This window comes from Dama dama, chromosome 19 (genome assembly GCF_033118175.1).
Source record: "Dama dama isolate Ldn47 chromosome 19, ASM3311817v1, whole genome shotgun sequence".
Lineage (NCBI taxonomy): Eukaryota > Metazoa > Chordata > Mammalia > Artiodactyla > Cervidae > Dama > Dama dama.
This window is the reverse complement of record NC_083699.1, coordinates 91,909,222-91,926,403: the sequence shown is the minus strand read 5'-3', so window position 1 is coordinate 91,926,403 and position 17,182 is coordinate 91,909,222. Positions and strand designations below refer to the sequence as shown.

The 17,182-nt window shown below is 43.8% G+C and overlaps 1 protein-coding gene across 3 annotated transcripts in view; it reads left to right on the top strand.

Moving 5' to 3' along the window:
- Positions 1-17,182, top strand: part of SLC9A9 (solute carrier family 9 member A9) — a 676,865-nt gene that overhangs the window by 502,176 nt on the left and 157,507 nt on the right. For all 3 annotated transcript variants that reach the window (XM_061167805.1, XM_061167802.1, XM_061167803.1), the window contains exon 13: positions 17,099-17,150. In XM_061167805.1, the coding sequence (XP_061023788.1) occupies positions 17,099-17,150 (52 nt within the window). The remainder of the gene's footprint in view (positions 1-17,098; positions 17,151-17,182) is intronic.

Genomic DNA, 17,182 nt, shown 5'->3' with positions numbered 1-17,182 from the left:
CTTCCTGCATCTGCATGCTTACACATGTGAAATATTCTATACTAGCCTGAGTTTTGGCAGGAAACAAGCAATGCATTCAAATTGATTCATTTAAAGAAAGTCAATAAAGGAAATATTTACAAAGATATGGGCTGGCCTAAGAAAACCAGTGGGGGATAGTGCAGCACCCCAGGACTGGAATCAGTGGAGAGCAGTTACAACCTGTACCTGAAAGGGCAGGGAGAGGGAGTATTGACCAGAACCCAGAGATAGTAGCTGCATAGAGAAGGCTGACAGCAAGGAGCTGAGGCTTTGGGAGAGAGACACAGTCAACCATGGTGACCTAGAAAGGAGGGAGCCTGGAATAAATACCCTGTCTTCATTCACTTCCCTCCTTCCAGTATCTTGGAAGGAGTGCTTCCCTTCAGCCGAAACCGATCCAGAGTCAGAGGGCAAGAGAACACACTCGAGGCTGTTTACATTGGTGTGCATCCCAGATCACAGGACAAGGTGGAGGAGGAGGGAGAGAAGACACAGTGGGGCAAATGGAAAAAGTCACACAGTTCCCAAATCCAGGGATGGGGGCAGCAAAAACAACTGTGAGGTTCTCTTATCCAAGATCAGGACTACAGTGAGGCAATCAAAGTATCTAAGATTTACAATTTAAGAAGATGCTCACTCTCAGGATAAGGCTAAGTTTGAGCACTTGCCTGATGGGGTCACCTAGTGCCAGCAAGCAGAGACTTGATTACCAAAATAAGACCAGATTTAGCCAGAGAATTGGAGTTGTTTACAATAGAATTAACAGAGGGGATATATTACCTTTTGATATGTAAGTAATAAAAAAAATCGTTAAAAGATTTAAAAATATCTTTTCAGAGACTTTAAAAATATCTCCTCAGAGACTTTAAAAACTTCTCTTTAGACTTTTCCCCAGAGATCCAGGCAGATAATACACTAGTTATACATGAAATGTCCAGAATCTAGTGTGTTTAATGGCCTGATGTTGGCATGAAGCACTGGATTTGGACTGTTTTGCGTGGGTGTGTTATTGATTCCAACTGCACATTTTTTTACATTCTATCATTGCTGAAGTCAATCTTGTCTTATAATCAATGGAGTCAGAAGTGCAGTTAGTAGCACTTTTCTTCTTATTGTTCTTTAGTTGCTAAGGCATCTCCAACTCTTTTGCAAACACATGGACTGTAGCCCACGAGGCTCCCCAAGTATACAAAGTAATAGTGTGCCTTGTAATTGATGGCATCTTTGATTTGGTGGAAATTTAATGTCAATGCTTTGAGCATCTATATGGATTTCATATCTAGCATGTAATAATAGTCATGATGTATTCTCAACAGGACTTCATGAATGAATGAACAATTGAGCAAAGGAGGGAATGAATGAAAGAGTCCTCCTGTCCTAGCCGATATTTCCTTTTAGGGCTTGGATAGTGTGGTGTCAGGAAAAATATTAGTTCATAGACAATAGTTTAAGCTATTATTGAGCTTCCCAGGTGCCACTAGAGGCAAAGAGCCCTCATGCCAATGTTGGAGACATAAGAGACGTGGGTTCAATCCCTAGGTAGGGAAGATCCCCTGGAGGAGGGCATGGTGACCCACGCCAGTATTGTTGCCTGGAGAATCCCATGGACAGAGGAGCCTGGTAGGCTACAGTCCATAGGGTCACAAAAAGTCAGACACAACTAAAGCGACTTAGCACTCATGCATGCATGTAAGCTATCATCATGATCTTCTGGAATGATAGGCTAAAAAAGCCTGAATGTTGCATTAGCCATGAGCATTCACTTAATGCTCATTATTTCATTTTCTGCCAAATTGATGTGAATTCTGTGTACATGCTATACACTTCCTGTAGTCTTCATGATAACTTGAAATGCTGTTTTACAGCAGATTTTCACTCACTCTTCTCATCTTCCTCTTTATCATCTGCTCTAAGAGAACTCTTCCCAATACCTTTTCATTAATTTTCAGCTCACATCACTGATTTTACCCTCTGATTCTGAAATCAAGGTGCAGTTTCCAGTGTCATTCTTTTGATAGCATTAACCATGAATTCTTTATTTAATATTTTAAAATTTCATTTCATTTTAACACAGTCCTGCATGCAGGCATGCACATTAGTCTCATGGTTAATAGCAGTTGGTTTGGCCAGAGAAAATGTAGTTCTTCTAGTGATTTACTTTAATCCATTGCAGCAGGAAACTAACATTATTTTCTTCTTTTTGATTACTCATATAGTAACAGCTTCCTATGTTAACCAATATCTCTTCCTCTCAATTAAATTAAGATATTTATTCACTTTCAGCAAAAAACAATATTGAGACTGGTATTTCTGACTTAACTCTTCCAGAGATAAGCTTTTCATTAATACGTTTTGTCACGAAGCTGAATGCTAATTACTAATAGGATCATATGGCCTTAAAAAGTGTTAGCCACCCCAAAAGAGAGTAAGATTTCAGTTGTTTTTAGAGGCTATGGATCACCATTTACTTCCAATTTGGAGTTTAAGTAATGGTTTTGGCAGCCATTATTGACCCCAGTGTGTGCACGCATGCTCAGTTGCTTCCGTTGTGTCTGACTCTGTGTGACCCCATGGACTGTAGCCCACCAGACTCCTCTGTCCATGGGATTCTCCAGGCAAAAATAGTGGAGTGGGTTGCCATGCCCTCTTCCAGGGAATCTTCCTGATCCAGGGATCAAACCCACATTTCCTGGGTCTCCTGGATTACAGGTGTATTCTTTACCACTGAGCCACTGGGGAAGCCCATAAGCACTCAATATATATTGACTATTAAGATTATGGCTGCTTTTTCACACTCTGTCTTCCTTACTCCCATGCTCCACGGTGCCCTCTCTCAGTACCTTGGTGACCTTTAGGCTTTTATTCTTACCTCTTTCTGTTCTCAGGAATAAGCCTGGTCCAGTCACTTGTACATTGTATGAATACAAGTCCAAATATTACCCTACCAAGTCCTTGCCTTTAGGTCTAGTCTTCAGCTGGGAATGAAGCACTTTATCTCATCCTAAGGAAGTTCAAGCATGTAGTTAGAGATGGTCATGATTTGGGGTGGTAGCCTTCTCAAAACATCTTGTAGATTACCTGCAAGAGTTAAAGCCAAGAGTTAAAGCCAATTTAGGATGAAGAATTCAGGACAAGTGGCTGGAATTATACCTTTTGCATCAGTTGTCTTGTAGATAAATATCCATCAACTTTGCAAAACTTTATTGGTCTCTTAGAATTATTTCCAGGACATCATCCCACATAAATGTCTCTTGGTCATCATTTACTCCAGCTGGGTCAACTTCTCTCCAGGATTAGTATTTAGAGAAATTTAATGGTTTGCTAAATGTATGTTCTGTATATCTCCCCCTCATTGTCAAAGTCCATTCTTGATTCTTGTGGATGATTTCTCATGAGTAGAATATATTCCTTGCATCAAGAGAATATTCCCACCCAGGGTCCTTCCCACTGAAGTCTGAGCATATCAGAGAACAGTGTGAAGCCTTGCTCTGAGGGGACATCCAGACCCACATCATACACCACGTGTGGTCTTTCCTGGAGAGCAGGGTTCAGGTCACAGTTCCTCCTGGAGTTCCTTACAGTGTGGGCTGGTTTGGAGGGAGGGAAGGTGATGTACTGCCGATATTGTCATGGGAGCCTATTTGTTTGACTGTGAAGTAACCTCGATAGTTTCCAGGTTTTAAGTTTTCCACTTCTCACTCAGACAGCTGACAGTCTGGGATTTATTTTCAACCACTTCGGGTTTCACACCCACATTGAAAGCAGGCTGCTACAACCACTTTATATTCAGTAATAAAGTATCTCTCTTTTTTCTCATCCAACATCTTCAGTTTGACATTGAGAAGACACCCCACCTGAGAACACACTAGAATTTAAACAAGCTAATCCACTTGAAAGGATGGTTTTTCTTGAAAGGAGATGAGCACTTGGCTCTGATAAATCCCTAATTACCCAGACAGGGCACCCAGAGTGAAGCCCTTAGGGAAGAAAGGGCAGATGCCTTGATAAGTTATTACATCTGTCTTTCCACCAAAGTGTGTCAGTGTGCTTGCAGCTTAGGTCAAAAGAAATTAGTCTGTATGTTCAGTCTCAATCCACTTTCTAATTGACTCTTTCTGTAGCCTGAAATTAGCTTACATCTTGGCAGAACGAAACACTCCAAACTCAAGGGAAGTTTTGCCAAATTTACAGAACAGGATGTGGAGCTGCCTTTGTGTCTGTGACATGTACTTGTTTATTGGTGTTTATTTTTCAAATAACATAATGTTTTCAGCATACTTATATGTTCCCAAATGTACTTCTAAATTTTCAGAGCTTATAAACACTAGTCCCATGACTCATCTACGCATCCAGAGCTCACCTCTGCTTCTCAGTGTTTACACTGTAACTAAGCCTCCACCGGAACCGGAAGTCACATGGAAATGGACTTTGAGGTCAGGAGATAAAAGGTGAAACATAGCTCCATTGTGGAGATACTCACAGTTCAATCTTTATCCAGGAGGCCTAAGCAGCAAAGACACAACATCAACAACCACCACAACTGAACAGCAGCTTCTGAGCACTGTCTCAGTGAAGTCCTGTGCTGACCCCTGACATGCATCAACTCGCAACACCCCCATGGAATAGTTACTATTTACATTTCATTTCATGGAAAGAGAGGCACAGCTTCTTGCCTGTAATCACACAGGTGAATGGGGGGGCCAGCTTGTCAGAGTGTCTAACTCCTAATGATCATGCTATATGCCTCTTGTTAGCTGTCACCTAGTACTTTTAGTACACTGTGTCAACACACAATTAAAGAGAGAACAGATCCTTCTCTAGTCTGATCAGACTGACAGTAACCCAACAAGTCTGTTCTGCATCCATAGTCTCATATAAAACAAATATCACATGGGCAGTCACGGGACATCAAGACAGGAATGTGACATAAAACCTTGATCTAGCCATTGATCTAGCCTTGATCAGACAAGTCCCAGGGATGGAAAAGTGTAACCCAGCAGAGCATACAGGAGACCAACAGATGACAGTGTCTCCGTGTGCTGGTGGAGACCCAGAGTGACAGCTCTGCTCTCAGCAGCATCCCCAGGCTTCCCAGTATCTTACTCATCCACGTGAGTTCACAGTCACATCAAATACTTCATGTCCTCAAATTATGGAACCTCCCTTTCTCCCTTCACTTCAGTGGCAGATGTATTATTTTATCACTTCCCAAATTTAACATTAGAGTTGCTTCTGAGTACACATTACCCTGTGAGCTCTAAATCCAGTCTTCTGATAGAAATGTCAACCATCTACCCAGTTACTGATCAAGGGGACTTGCTATCACACCTCTGTGATATCCATCATTCTTTGCTCAAAAGCAAACAAGAAATGGTGTAACAGGTAACTTTTCTTGATACTGAGCTCACATGGACTACATTTGAGTAACTTCCATGTAGTACTGTCCCGTGTAATCAATATTAATCCAAACTGCAATTTTTCTACATCTATTGCCACAGCCTTCATCCGGAAAATGTTTACCTCTTTTCAAGACTATGATAAAGTACCCTCCAGAGCCTCTTTCCTAAGCCTCTCTGTAGCCCTTCTTAAATAAGATGTCCAAACTGTCTTCAAATACTGAATGCGGTACACCCTCTCCAGCTTCCATGAGCATTCCCAGTCCACTGATCTTGGCCTTGAAATGCCCATTTTCTCTTACGGTTCAGCCTCCACTTTAGACAAGCAAATAGTTTAAACTGTTAAGAGGGAGGGGGTGCTTTTCTCAAGCTTATAAGAATGTAGAGAGCTGACCTTGCTTCCCTCACAATAGAAGTGCTCAGAACTTACTGATGCTGAGGTTCAGTTCCAACTTCCTAATAGGATATGCCTCAGGGCATATTACCAAAGGGGAGACATGAGGGAAGTGATAAATTAGGAGATTGGGATTAACATATAAAAAGTGCTGTATGTAAAATAGATAACTGTATAGCACAGGGAACTATACCCAATTTTATGAAATAACCTATATGTGAAAAAGAATGGAGATATATATATATATATATACACACACACACATATGCATGCTCATGCTTGGTTGTGTCTGACTCTTTGGGACTCCATGGGCTATAGCCTGCCAGGCTCCTTTGTCCATGGGATTTTCCAGGCAAGAATACTGGAGTGGGTTGCCATTTCCTACTTCAGGGGACCTTTCCAACCCAGGGACAGAACTTGCATCTCCTGCATTAGAAGGCGAATCCTTTACCAACTGCAGCACCATGTAAGAGACATACGTATCTATGTCTTCCCATATATATAGGCTTCCCATATATATATGTGTGTGTATACATAACTGATTAACTTTTCTGTACAACTGAAACCAAAACAACACTGTAAGTCCACTATACTGCAATAATTTTTTTTTAAATGAAAGAAAATCCACACATATTCCTCCCATATATGGTTAATGGCAGGAGTGAACCTTTCAGGTATCCTGAGTAGAAACTCAAAATCATCTCAATAGATTCCTCTCCTTCCCTCCATGTCAGTCTACCACATATCGCAAACCCCCGCTCCTCCATATACAAATCTCTCATATCCATCTCTTCTCCACCACCGCTATCTTAACTTAGACTCTTGCATGGACCATTGCAGTAGTCTACTAAATGACCTCTATACCTCTAGCTTATTAATATCTCAGTTTTGCCCGTGGTTTTCTAGAACATGAATGTGATTATTTCAACCCCTACTGCCTACAGGAAAACAAAACAAAAAACACCCTCGTAAGCATAGCATTCAGCTTGAACATACAACATTCCAGATGTTCCACTTTCCAGATGTTCAAGCTGGATTTAGAAAAGGCCGAGGAACCAGAGATCAAATTGCCAACCTCCCCTGGATCCTCAAAAAAGCAAGAAAGTTCCAGAAAAACATCTACTTCTGCTTTATTGACTATGCCAAAGCCTTTGACTGTGCGGATCACAACAAACTGTGGAAAATTCTGAAAGAGATGGGAATACCAGACCACCTTACCTGCCTCCCGAGAAATCTGTATGCAGGTCAAGAAACAACAGCTAAAACTGGACATGGAACAACAGGCTGGTTCCAAATAGGAAAAGGAGTACGTCAAGGCTGTATATTGTCACCCTGCTTATTTAACTTATATGCAGAGTACATCATGAGAAATGCTGGGCTGGTAGAAGCACAAGCTGGAATCAAGATTGCCGGGAGAAATATCAATAATCTCAGATATGCAGATGGCACCACCCTTATGGCAGAAAGCGAAGAACTAAAGAGCCTCTTGATGAAAGTGAAAGAGGAGAGTGAAAAAGTTGGCTTAAAGCTCAACATTCAGAAAACTAAGATCATGGCATCTGGTCCCATCACTTCATGGCAAATAGATGGGGAAACAAAGGAAACAATGAGACACTTTACTATTTGGGCTCCAAAATCACTGCAGATGGTAACTGCAGCCATGAAATTAAGACATTTGCCCCTTGGAAGAAAAGCTATGACCAACCTAAACAGCATATTAAAAAGCAGAGACATTACTTTGCCAACAAAGGTCTGTTTAGTCAAAGCTGTGGTTTTTCCGGTAGTCATGTATAGATGTGAGAGTTGGACTATAAAGAAAGCTGAGTGCATAAGAATGGATGCTTTTAAACTGTGGTGTTGGAGAAGACCCTAGGGAGTCCCTTGGACTGCAAGGAGATCCAACCAGTCCATCCTAAAGGAGATCAGTCCTGGGTGTTCATTGGAAGGACTGATGCTGAGGCTGAAACTCCAATACTTTGGCCACCTGATGTGAAGAACTGACTCATTTGAAAAGACTCTGATGCTGGGAAAGATTGAGGGCAGGAGGAGAAGGGGATGACAGAGGATGAGATGGTTGGATGGCATCACCGCCTCAATGAACATGAGTTTGAGTACACTCCAGGAGTTGGTGATGGACAGGGAAACCTGGCATGCTGCAGTCCATGGGGTCACAAAGAGTCGGACACAACTGAGTGACTGAACTGAACTGAAGCATAGCATCCAATATCCTTTACGATTTGGCCTCAAATTACTTTCTGATTTCACCCAGATTGACTCTTCCCTCCTCAACATACATAATAACTCTCACAGTCTACTCGTACAGTTATTTGCTATGTCCTAAATCTACTTTGCTCTTTTAAATTTCTAACCCTTTGCCCATGCTGTGCCCTCAGTCTGGAGTGCCCTCCCTCAACCTCTATTTCACTAAATGCTCATGTGATGTGGGTCCCAGTCTATTAACAGTGATGCTCTGAGCTCGGGATGCCTAAGGCACTAACTCACCGTATCCCTCGTAGAGACCCCACAGACATTTCCCCCACTTGGGTCAATGTGGTGGCTGGACCAGCTCTTGTGGTCTCGGTTATGACTGCAGGACACACACTTCCAGAGATTATCAGGGAACTTTAAGGAACAAGACTCATTGCTCAGAGGGTATACGTGGCACTCCTGAGGCCACACAGCAAAGTCATGGGGAGATAGAGAGAGAACAGGGATCTGGGGCTCTGCCTCTATTAGATCTGAGGGTGGAGTATCTAGGTTTTTGGATGCTCACTCTTTATTGGCTAATTAAGCAAGGGAAAGAGAATCTGAGTCACTCAAGCAGTCAGTCCAGTCCTCTGGGTTATCCTAGACTTTCTGAAAGAGAGAAATTTATGGGTGGATGCAGCCTAATTCCTCACTGCTTGTTTTGCTAGGAACTGTATCATTAGCTGACACTTTGTTTATTGAAGATAGATGTCTTTAGAAATGGGTGCCTCAACAATGAAAAGCTTAACGTCAGGCACTCACACTACACTCTCTTTTCAATATCTAACTCCTCTTTGAAATGTGCCCAAGCCCTTCACTACCCATCTTGGCTGGACTCTTTGTTGATGAATTCCAACAATTTCGTGTACAGTGCCTACTTCACTGTACTTTAGTTCTTTACTTCCAATGTCTGTCTTTCCAATTAGATCTAGGGTCACTGATGGCAGGAGTCCTGTCATTGACCTTAGCATCTATCATTTATGGGCTTCCCTTGTGGCTCAGCTGGTAAAGAATCACCTGCAATGTGGGAGACCTGGGTTTGATCCCTGGGTTGGGAAGATCCCCTGGAAAAGGGAAAGTCAACCCACTCCAGTATTGTGGCCTGGAGAATTCCATGCATTTATAGTCTGTGGGGTTGCAAAGAATAGGACACGACTGAGTGACATTCACTTCACTTCACTTCACTTCATCTACCATTTATAGACAATCTACTCTTGGCTTTAATCTATATTGTATTTGCCATTCAATTTGTTGTTGTTGTTAAGTTGCTAAGTCATGCCTGACTCTGTAGCACTGTAGCCCACCAGGCTCCTCTGTCCATGGGATTTCCCAGGTAAAACTACTGGAGTGAGTTGCCATTTCCTTCTCCAGGGGATCTCCTCGACTCAGGGATCAAACCAGCATCTCCTGCATTAGAAGGCAGATTCTTTACCACCGAGCCACAAGGGAAGCCCCACCATTCAATTTAGGGTATATCAATTTCTCCCTAATAACATCAAGAACATAAGTTAATGTTTCATAAGTGCTTCTTAAGTGGCAGCCAACATTTTACACACTTTATATGTATTAACTCATTTTATCCTTATAATAATCCATACATTAATATATATTTATCTCCATTTACAACTGAGAAAGCTGAGGTTTAGAGAGATAAATAATTTGTCCCAAAGTTACAAATGCAATAAATCCTGGAAGTAAGATGTGAACCTATACAGCCTGGCTGCAGACTCCCAACTCATCTAATTACTGTGCTGCACAAAATAAAATGAACTGAGATTTTTCCAATTATATTACCCAATTTTTTTATTTCCCCAAAACCAATGTAAAATATTTGAGTGTTTAATTATATTAATTTTGGTCATACACAAGCCCGACTAATATTTCTTCAATAACATGGGGTGGGGATGGGGTGAAGTAGCAGATTGAGGCCCCATGTGATGTTCCCATGGCTACACAATAGTCTCCAAGCCTCAGCGGGTGTCTTTCAGACTCCTCCGTTGTCCTGCCGTATTTGTTGTGCTCAATATCCAGTCGCTCTTCCCTTACTGAAAATGTCATTTTTTTACATTCAGCCATCAAATACAGTTCTTAGAGGAAATGGTTTCTCCTCCCCCACCACCCGGCCCCTGTCAGCAGAGGGGTGGGAGGGGTGGCATTCAAAAGAACCAAACTGAACAGTAAGACTGTTGGAATTCACACAATGAGAGTAAACCCTGGTAATATTTCACTGCCTTTCCGGAGGTGCTAAGTGATAAGGATCAGAATGGATTTTGTTGGCTTTAATGGGAAAAGTGAGCCTTTTGTTACTTACCTTGCTTCCCCTCTAAGGAAAAATCCAACTTTGGAGCATTCGTTTTGCCATGATTAGATATGGGAGCATCCTGAGACTTCAATATGTCTAATAAAACTCTCCAAAGAATGGAGGTGCCCCGGGAGGGGAGGGATGTCCAGAGATGTGTTTGGCTCTGAAAAACAGCACTGGCTGCTTGCTGTAAATGAGGAACCTGGAGTGAGATATTCCGGGGCACAGCTGGGAATATGTGCAAAGCTCATTTTCATTTTCATTTAAATACCATAGAGGCAACACTCAACTTGCTTAAAATTAAAAGGTACATCAAAAATGCAAAACATGGTATTAAATTTTAACCAGTCTTTTTAGTTGCTTTTTAATCCTTCACTGACTCTTCATATTCTCTATATTCAATTCTCTGTATTTCTGGACATTTTCTTGGACTGTGTGGTAGTTCCTCCATCCACCCTCAGCTTCCCTTTCTAAAGTTGCATACACCTTTGTGGTTATTTATCCACCAGCTTACCTATTCTTGGACTTCCCAGGTGGTGCTAGTGGTAAAGAATTAGCCTACCAATGCCAAAGACGGAAGAGATGGTTCAACCACTGGGTCGGGAAGATCCCCTGGAGGAGGGCACAGCAACTGACTCCTGTATTCTTGCCTCGAGAATCCCATGGACAGAGGAGCCTGGCAAGCTACAGTTCATGGGGTCGCAAACAGACACAACTGAAGCAACTTAGCTATTAATATTAATATTACCTATTCTTTACAATAGTGTACTGTTTCCTTTTTACCTGCCTTCTCTCTGCTCTTTTTCTGTTCATTCTTCCCTTCCTTCCCTTTACTCTCTAAACTCCTTCCTTTCCTTCTTTGTTGCCCTCTCTCCTCCCTAGTCTACCAGTAAATTGTGAATGAATTCCAATGTGGCAAGCTCCATAAATAGAACTGACATTTTACTGTGAAACCAGAAATCCCCGCTATGCCCTGGCCACTACCTATGGCTCCGCTGTAGCTGTTAGTTTACACCAGAGGGTTGCCCAGTGCAGAATCGGGAACTAGAAGGGCTGAGCAGTGAGCATGGCAGTACTGAGCTCTGGCCCCGATGATTTTAAAAAGTACTGATAATAATAAAAATAATAACCTAGGGGTTTCCCTGGCAGTCCAGTGATTAAGACTCTACCCTGCCAATGCAGGGGACACAGGTTCAGTCCCTAGTTAGGGAACTAAGATCCCACATGCCAGTCAGTGCAGCCAAAAGATAAAAATGAGCAGACAATAAAAAGGTTCTGGAAAGAGTGATTATTTGTAAATAATAATAACATGGGCAATAGCTGCTAACATGTCTTGACAGCTCAGTAGGTACCAGGCCCTAAGCTAACACTTTACAAGTATTTTCATTTAATCTTCACCATAACCCTAGGAGAAGGAAATGGCAACACACTCCAGTATTCTTGCCTGGGAAATCCCACGGGCAGAAGAGTCTGATGGGCTACAGTCCATGGGGTCACAGAGTCAGACACGACTAAGCGCACACACAACAATCCTAGGAAGCAAGTTCCATCATTATCCCCATTGTACTAACCGGAAAACCTAGGCGGTGAGCAATGCAGGTCACACAGCAAAGAAACTCTTAACAACTGGGTCCACTCACCCCTCAATGGCCACAGGGTGACCTTGAGTCTGGGATTCCAGCCAAGGCTGCTGTCTCCTGAAGAGCGCTGGCTAGCCGTATGGCTGGCTCTAACCTCAGGTGAAAAGAGGGTGGGCCAGCAGGACAATCACAGGTGCCCCAGGAGGGATTCTATCAGGAAGCAGAGGACAGAATAGAAGACCTACAGCTACTTGTCACCCAAGTCAGTGAAAACTTTAGGTGATGGCGCATCTGAATGAAGTTAGCACAGCAAGTTGGATGGTCCACGATGGTGATCAGAAGAGGAAGGGCAGGAGGGGGAAGTTCAGAAAAAGAGGCAAGGCATCACAGATGGCCAGTGGTGGCCAGCATGGCCCAACCACCAGCTGGAGTGTACAGAGAGTGTTCAATCAATGGAAGAGGCACTGATCCAGGCAGGGCCAGAGCACAGGGGCTGTACTGGGCACTGAGGCTCAGAAACAAGGACGCGTCCAGTTACCAGCCCTAAGGCACTGCCCTTGGGTCAGATGGGCAGAAAGGGTAGTTCAAGGCTGTGGGAAAGGTTCTGAAGAAACTAGGATATCCCCTCAGGGATTGTACTTTATCCCACACAGCCGTGATCTCACCTGGGAGCTGCTGTATACACATGTGGTGCCACATTCCAGGGGGATGCGGTGTCTTCTTTCTAATAATCTCTCAAGAGCCCGTAGTATGGAGGTGATCTTATGCATAAAAGTGAGGGGACTCAAGGTTAACCCTTTAGGGGGCTTCTTTCACACTCTGATTTGCTTTCTCAAAGAAGAGAGTAAGAGATACAGATGCAACTGGCATGTTGGTTTAACCCTGGGGATGCTGTGTGAATGTGCCATGCACACTGATGCCAGTAAACACATCAAAATCAAGAAAACACAAAAAATTGCCCTCAGAGGCAATGTGGGGGTGGAGGGAGTATGGGAGCGGACAGTTAGTCTATGGGTGTGCAGGGTGTAGCAGAAGACAAGCTGTTTTCTCAGAAGCCCTTCTAGAATGCTTCAATTATATTATATTGTCACATATGTGTATGTATTATAAACTTAAAAAGAAAAAAGTACTAAATCTGACCCTCAGGTTGTCATACTAAATATATACACCTATGGTTAATATGGTTGATATATGGCAGAAACCAAATAAATTTTTTAAAATATCCTATGATAAGCCATAATGAGAAAAATATAAAAAATAAAAAGGCGAGCACAGAGTTAATATGCTGACATATTGTTGTAGGCAGGAAATCTAATTGGCAGATACAAGAATTTCAAAAAGAAAAAGAATAGCAGCCAGGGACCATTTAATATGGGCATAAAGAGGTTCACATGCCTCTTGGAAATCATTATAACACAGTGAGTGTTAGATTTTATGGGGCCAGTGGCAATCCTGAGACCTCCAGTAGAGCTCTGAGTACCCCCATCACACTGTGTTTAAGGAGGCAGGGAGCCAGGTAATATATTTTAGCAAGATTCCTATCAAAAGGAGCCAAATCACCAGTGAGAGAAGGCTTCACTCTTAGGTGCCTTTCCTTCATAGCCCTTAAATTATAATAAACTTTTTAGATTTTTTAAAAATTAGATCTACCCAACTGTATGCCCTATGAAGACAGGGACCATGTCTTCTCTGTTCTAGTTGCCCCAGAAGGGAAATAACTCACACTCACATAGGGTTCTGTTTCCTCAAGCCTCATGAGACTTTTTTTAGTATTTATTTATTTGGCTGTGTCAGGGCTTAGTTGCAGCACACAGGATCTACATTACATCATACAGGATCTTTGGTTGCTGCTCAGGAGCTCCAGAGGATGCAGGCTCAGTTGCGCCACAGCATGTGGGATCTTAACTCCCCATCCAGGAATCAAACCTTCATCCCCTGCATTGGAAGGTGGATTCTTAACCACTGAACCACCAGGGAAGACCCACACTCCTTGAGATGTTTAGTTTGCTCTAGGCAAGAAAGACTGCAGGCCTGGCCCCAGGAGCAGATGCTGAGCTTCCATGAAATGGGAGGTGGGGGAGGAGATGTATTCTTGCTCTGAGGAGAACAGCATATCTCTTGGACCCCCGAGATGCTCTTCACGGAGTCCCACATAAAACTGAAAGACATAAACTGCCCCCTCTCCTTCCTCTGTTCCATCTGGCTTATGGAATAACTGAAACTAGCCTGGTCTACTGTGATGGCTGCTGGGGAGGAAAGCCTGAACGTCAGTGGAAAATCTCAGTGCTGCCTCAGACTTTAAACGTTGGGTTTCTTGTGCAATTTGATTTTTGTTCCCTCCAGTTTTCTAGACAGAGAACTGAAAACAAAGGGGCCCTAAACAGATGCAGCCGTGGAAAATTCAGGGCCCTCAGTCCAGTTCACAGCCTGCATGGGTGCTGCTTAACTTCAGTAAGCAGCACTTACTAGGGAGGGGTCCAGGCTTACTCAGTAATAAAGACTCCTGAAGAGAGCTCAGGTCCACCAGAGACATGAGAAGAGGGGCCCGGGGCCCCACTGTTCACAGAGGCTGGGCTCAGGTCAGCCGTACCGTACCGCAGGTTCACTGCCTAGACTCACCTCAGAAGGCTGGGCCTCAGCTCCCCTCCATTCTGTCTCCCCTACTCCTTCCTCCTCTCCTTCCAGGATCTCACCCCCTCTATCCTCTTCCGGCCCCTCCTTCCTCCCCCGCCCAACGCCCCCCTCCCCCTCCGCCCTCTCCCTCCCCCCCTCCCCCCCCCCGTCCCCCTTCTTCCATCCCTCTAGGCCCCTCCTTTCTCCTTCCTGACCCCCCTTTCCCTCCCTCCTCTCACCCCTCTCTCCCCCCAACTTCAATAAAACAGGTCAAATGGCTGTTTCTACTCTAAGAAAATCAAAGATTAGTCTCCACCAGAGTCTCTTTCCAGTTCCCTGAAGGCCAAAAGATTCCACACACAGTAAAGAGCGACCCACTTCACCCCCTGGGTTAGTGAGAAGGGGCCCTGCAGGCCCAGAGGTCACTAATCGTTGAAGAATCAGAGGTATTTTATTTATTTATTTATTTTGATAGAAACAACCTCATTTACTGTTGCATCAAAGAATAAAATTATTGTGTGTTTTTTTTTTCTTTTTTTTTTTTATTTTTTATTAGTTGGAGGCTAACTACTTCACAACATTTCAGTGGGTTTTGTCATACATTGATATGAATCAGCCATAGAGTTACACGTATTCCCCATCCCGATCCCCCCTCCCACCTCCCTCTCCACCCGAGAATCAGAGGTATTTTAAACCGGCTGCCTCTGCACTGTGGCTTTCCTTTCACAGGCTAGCACATCTGCAGGACTGGTGGCTTCCACCTGCCTCCCCTCCCCCACGCAGAGAGCAGAACTAGGGCCCTAAAGAAGAGTTTCCCGGGGGCAGGAGGGCAAGGAAAGGCTCCAAAGCTCTGGAGGTTGTGGTGTTCTCAGGAAAGGCTCTGGCGGAGCTTGAGCAAGTGGCTGAGGCCCTGAGCCACCACCCCCCACCCCATCCTGCCTGCCACAGGCAGAGGCCCACTGCCCAGAGCAGAGGAAGTTCAAGCTCCAGGCCCTCACATGCTCCGGCCCTTCCAAGGCCCTGGGAAGAGCCCCAGCACTGTGTTCCCAGGGTCCTATGTTTTTGTAAGACTTGCAAAAGGAGTAGATTTTAACCACTGTTGAGTTGGATCGCTGTTTCTTTCTACTACCGTTTCCTCTTGGTCTTACTTCGCCCCGGTCAGATGGCTCTGGTGTGGCCCTGGGCGTCTGGGGGTCTGACCAAGGGGAAACTGAATTGGGAGTGCATTTAGCTTATATTCAGTGGGCTTTTGTGGTCTGCCCTTCACTCTGTGAAGGGCAAGTCACTGCTCGTCCTTCTGCAGGGACCGCTCACAGGAACAGTGCCGCGAGGCTGAATCCAAATTGAACGTGTTCTATGCTACCTGGCTTCACAAGTCTATGGTTAGCAGAGGAAAAACAAGGCTTGAAATGCCCTGAGCCAGAAGCTAGTCTGTGGAAAATTCTTCCAGTTGTGAGATGTGTAAAATTCGAAGTGGAGGATTCCGTTCTCATCAATGCGCCGTCAAAATAGAAATTCAAGAATGCTTATATTCAGTGATGCAGCACTTACACTGATAAATGTACTGGGTAGTGGTGCTGAGAATCAGTCGAAGGGAAATTTATCAGAAATCTTGTCTTTTCAGGGTACTAATCTTTAACTGGATTGCACACAGCAAGTGTGTCTGTGTTAGGAAGCATGCTATAATGACTCCCAATTATTAATAATTTCCATCAGTCTTGCTAGAGGAAAGACTACTTTATCTTCCCATTCTCTCTTATACAAAGTCATTATATCATGTAAACAGAGTAAGAAAGTATGCAGGCAAAACTCAGGAGGAAAAGTTATTTTAGAGGTGTATCAGACAGTAAATTAATTAGAACATTATACATCTTATAGATTTTGAGATGTCTGTTGCACAGATTTTAAAATTATGAATTGTGTTGCAACTTATTTTCTTGTTGTCAAGAGTCACTTTCATACCTCATTTCGTATTTGTATTTTTGCATTAATTTGCTTAAAGAGAGCCCCCGAAATAGTATAAGTCCCACAAACCTGAATCCTCCCTACTGCCAGCCTCCATGAGCATCTGGACGAAATATCAGATTTTTCACTAAATACAATATTGTAAAGCAACTAAAGAAACCTTTTTTTTTTTGTTTCTGTCCTGGGAAGCCTGCTACAGCCCAGGCCCCCACATCCCCAGAGCAGTGTGGTCAGTGAGTCCTGCCAGGGAAGCAGGTGGCCCTCCCTCCAGGAGCCCTGTTTGGGGGCCGGGGAGGTCTTTCCCTGAGGGCTTGGCTCCCAGGTCCTCTTGCTGGGAAAGACAGCAGTGGGGACCAGCTGTCGGTGCTCCGTTTCACCAGCTGTACAGAGGCCCAGCTGTGTGAGTTCTCCTTTTCCCATAAATCTGTTTGATGTTCTCTGGATTCAGGGAGAGATACGAGGGTTTTCTGCCAAACCAGTCCTCTGATTCGCATTCTCTTTGGTTCAGGTGGTCTGACCCAAGAGACTGTCTCGTCTCATCTGCACAAGACCCTTACCAGTTCTCTGTTCTCTTTAACAGAGTTGGTGTGGACCTGGATGAAGATCAGAAGGAGGAACCCTCCTCACACCAGGCAAGTCAAAGAGCCGGAGGCGTAGAGAACAA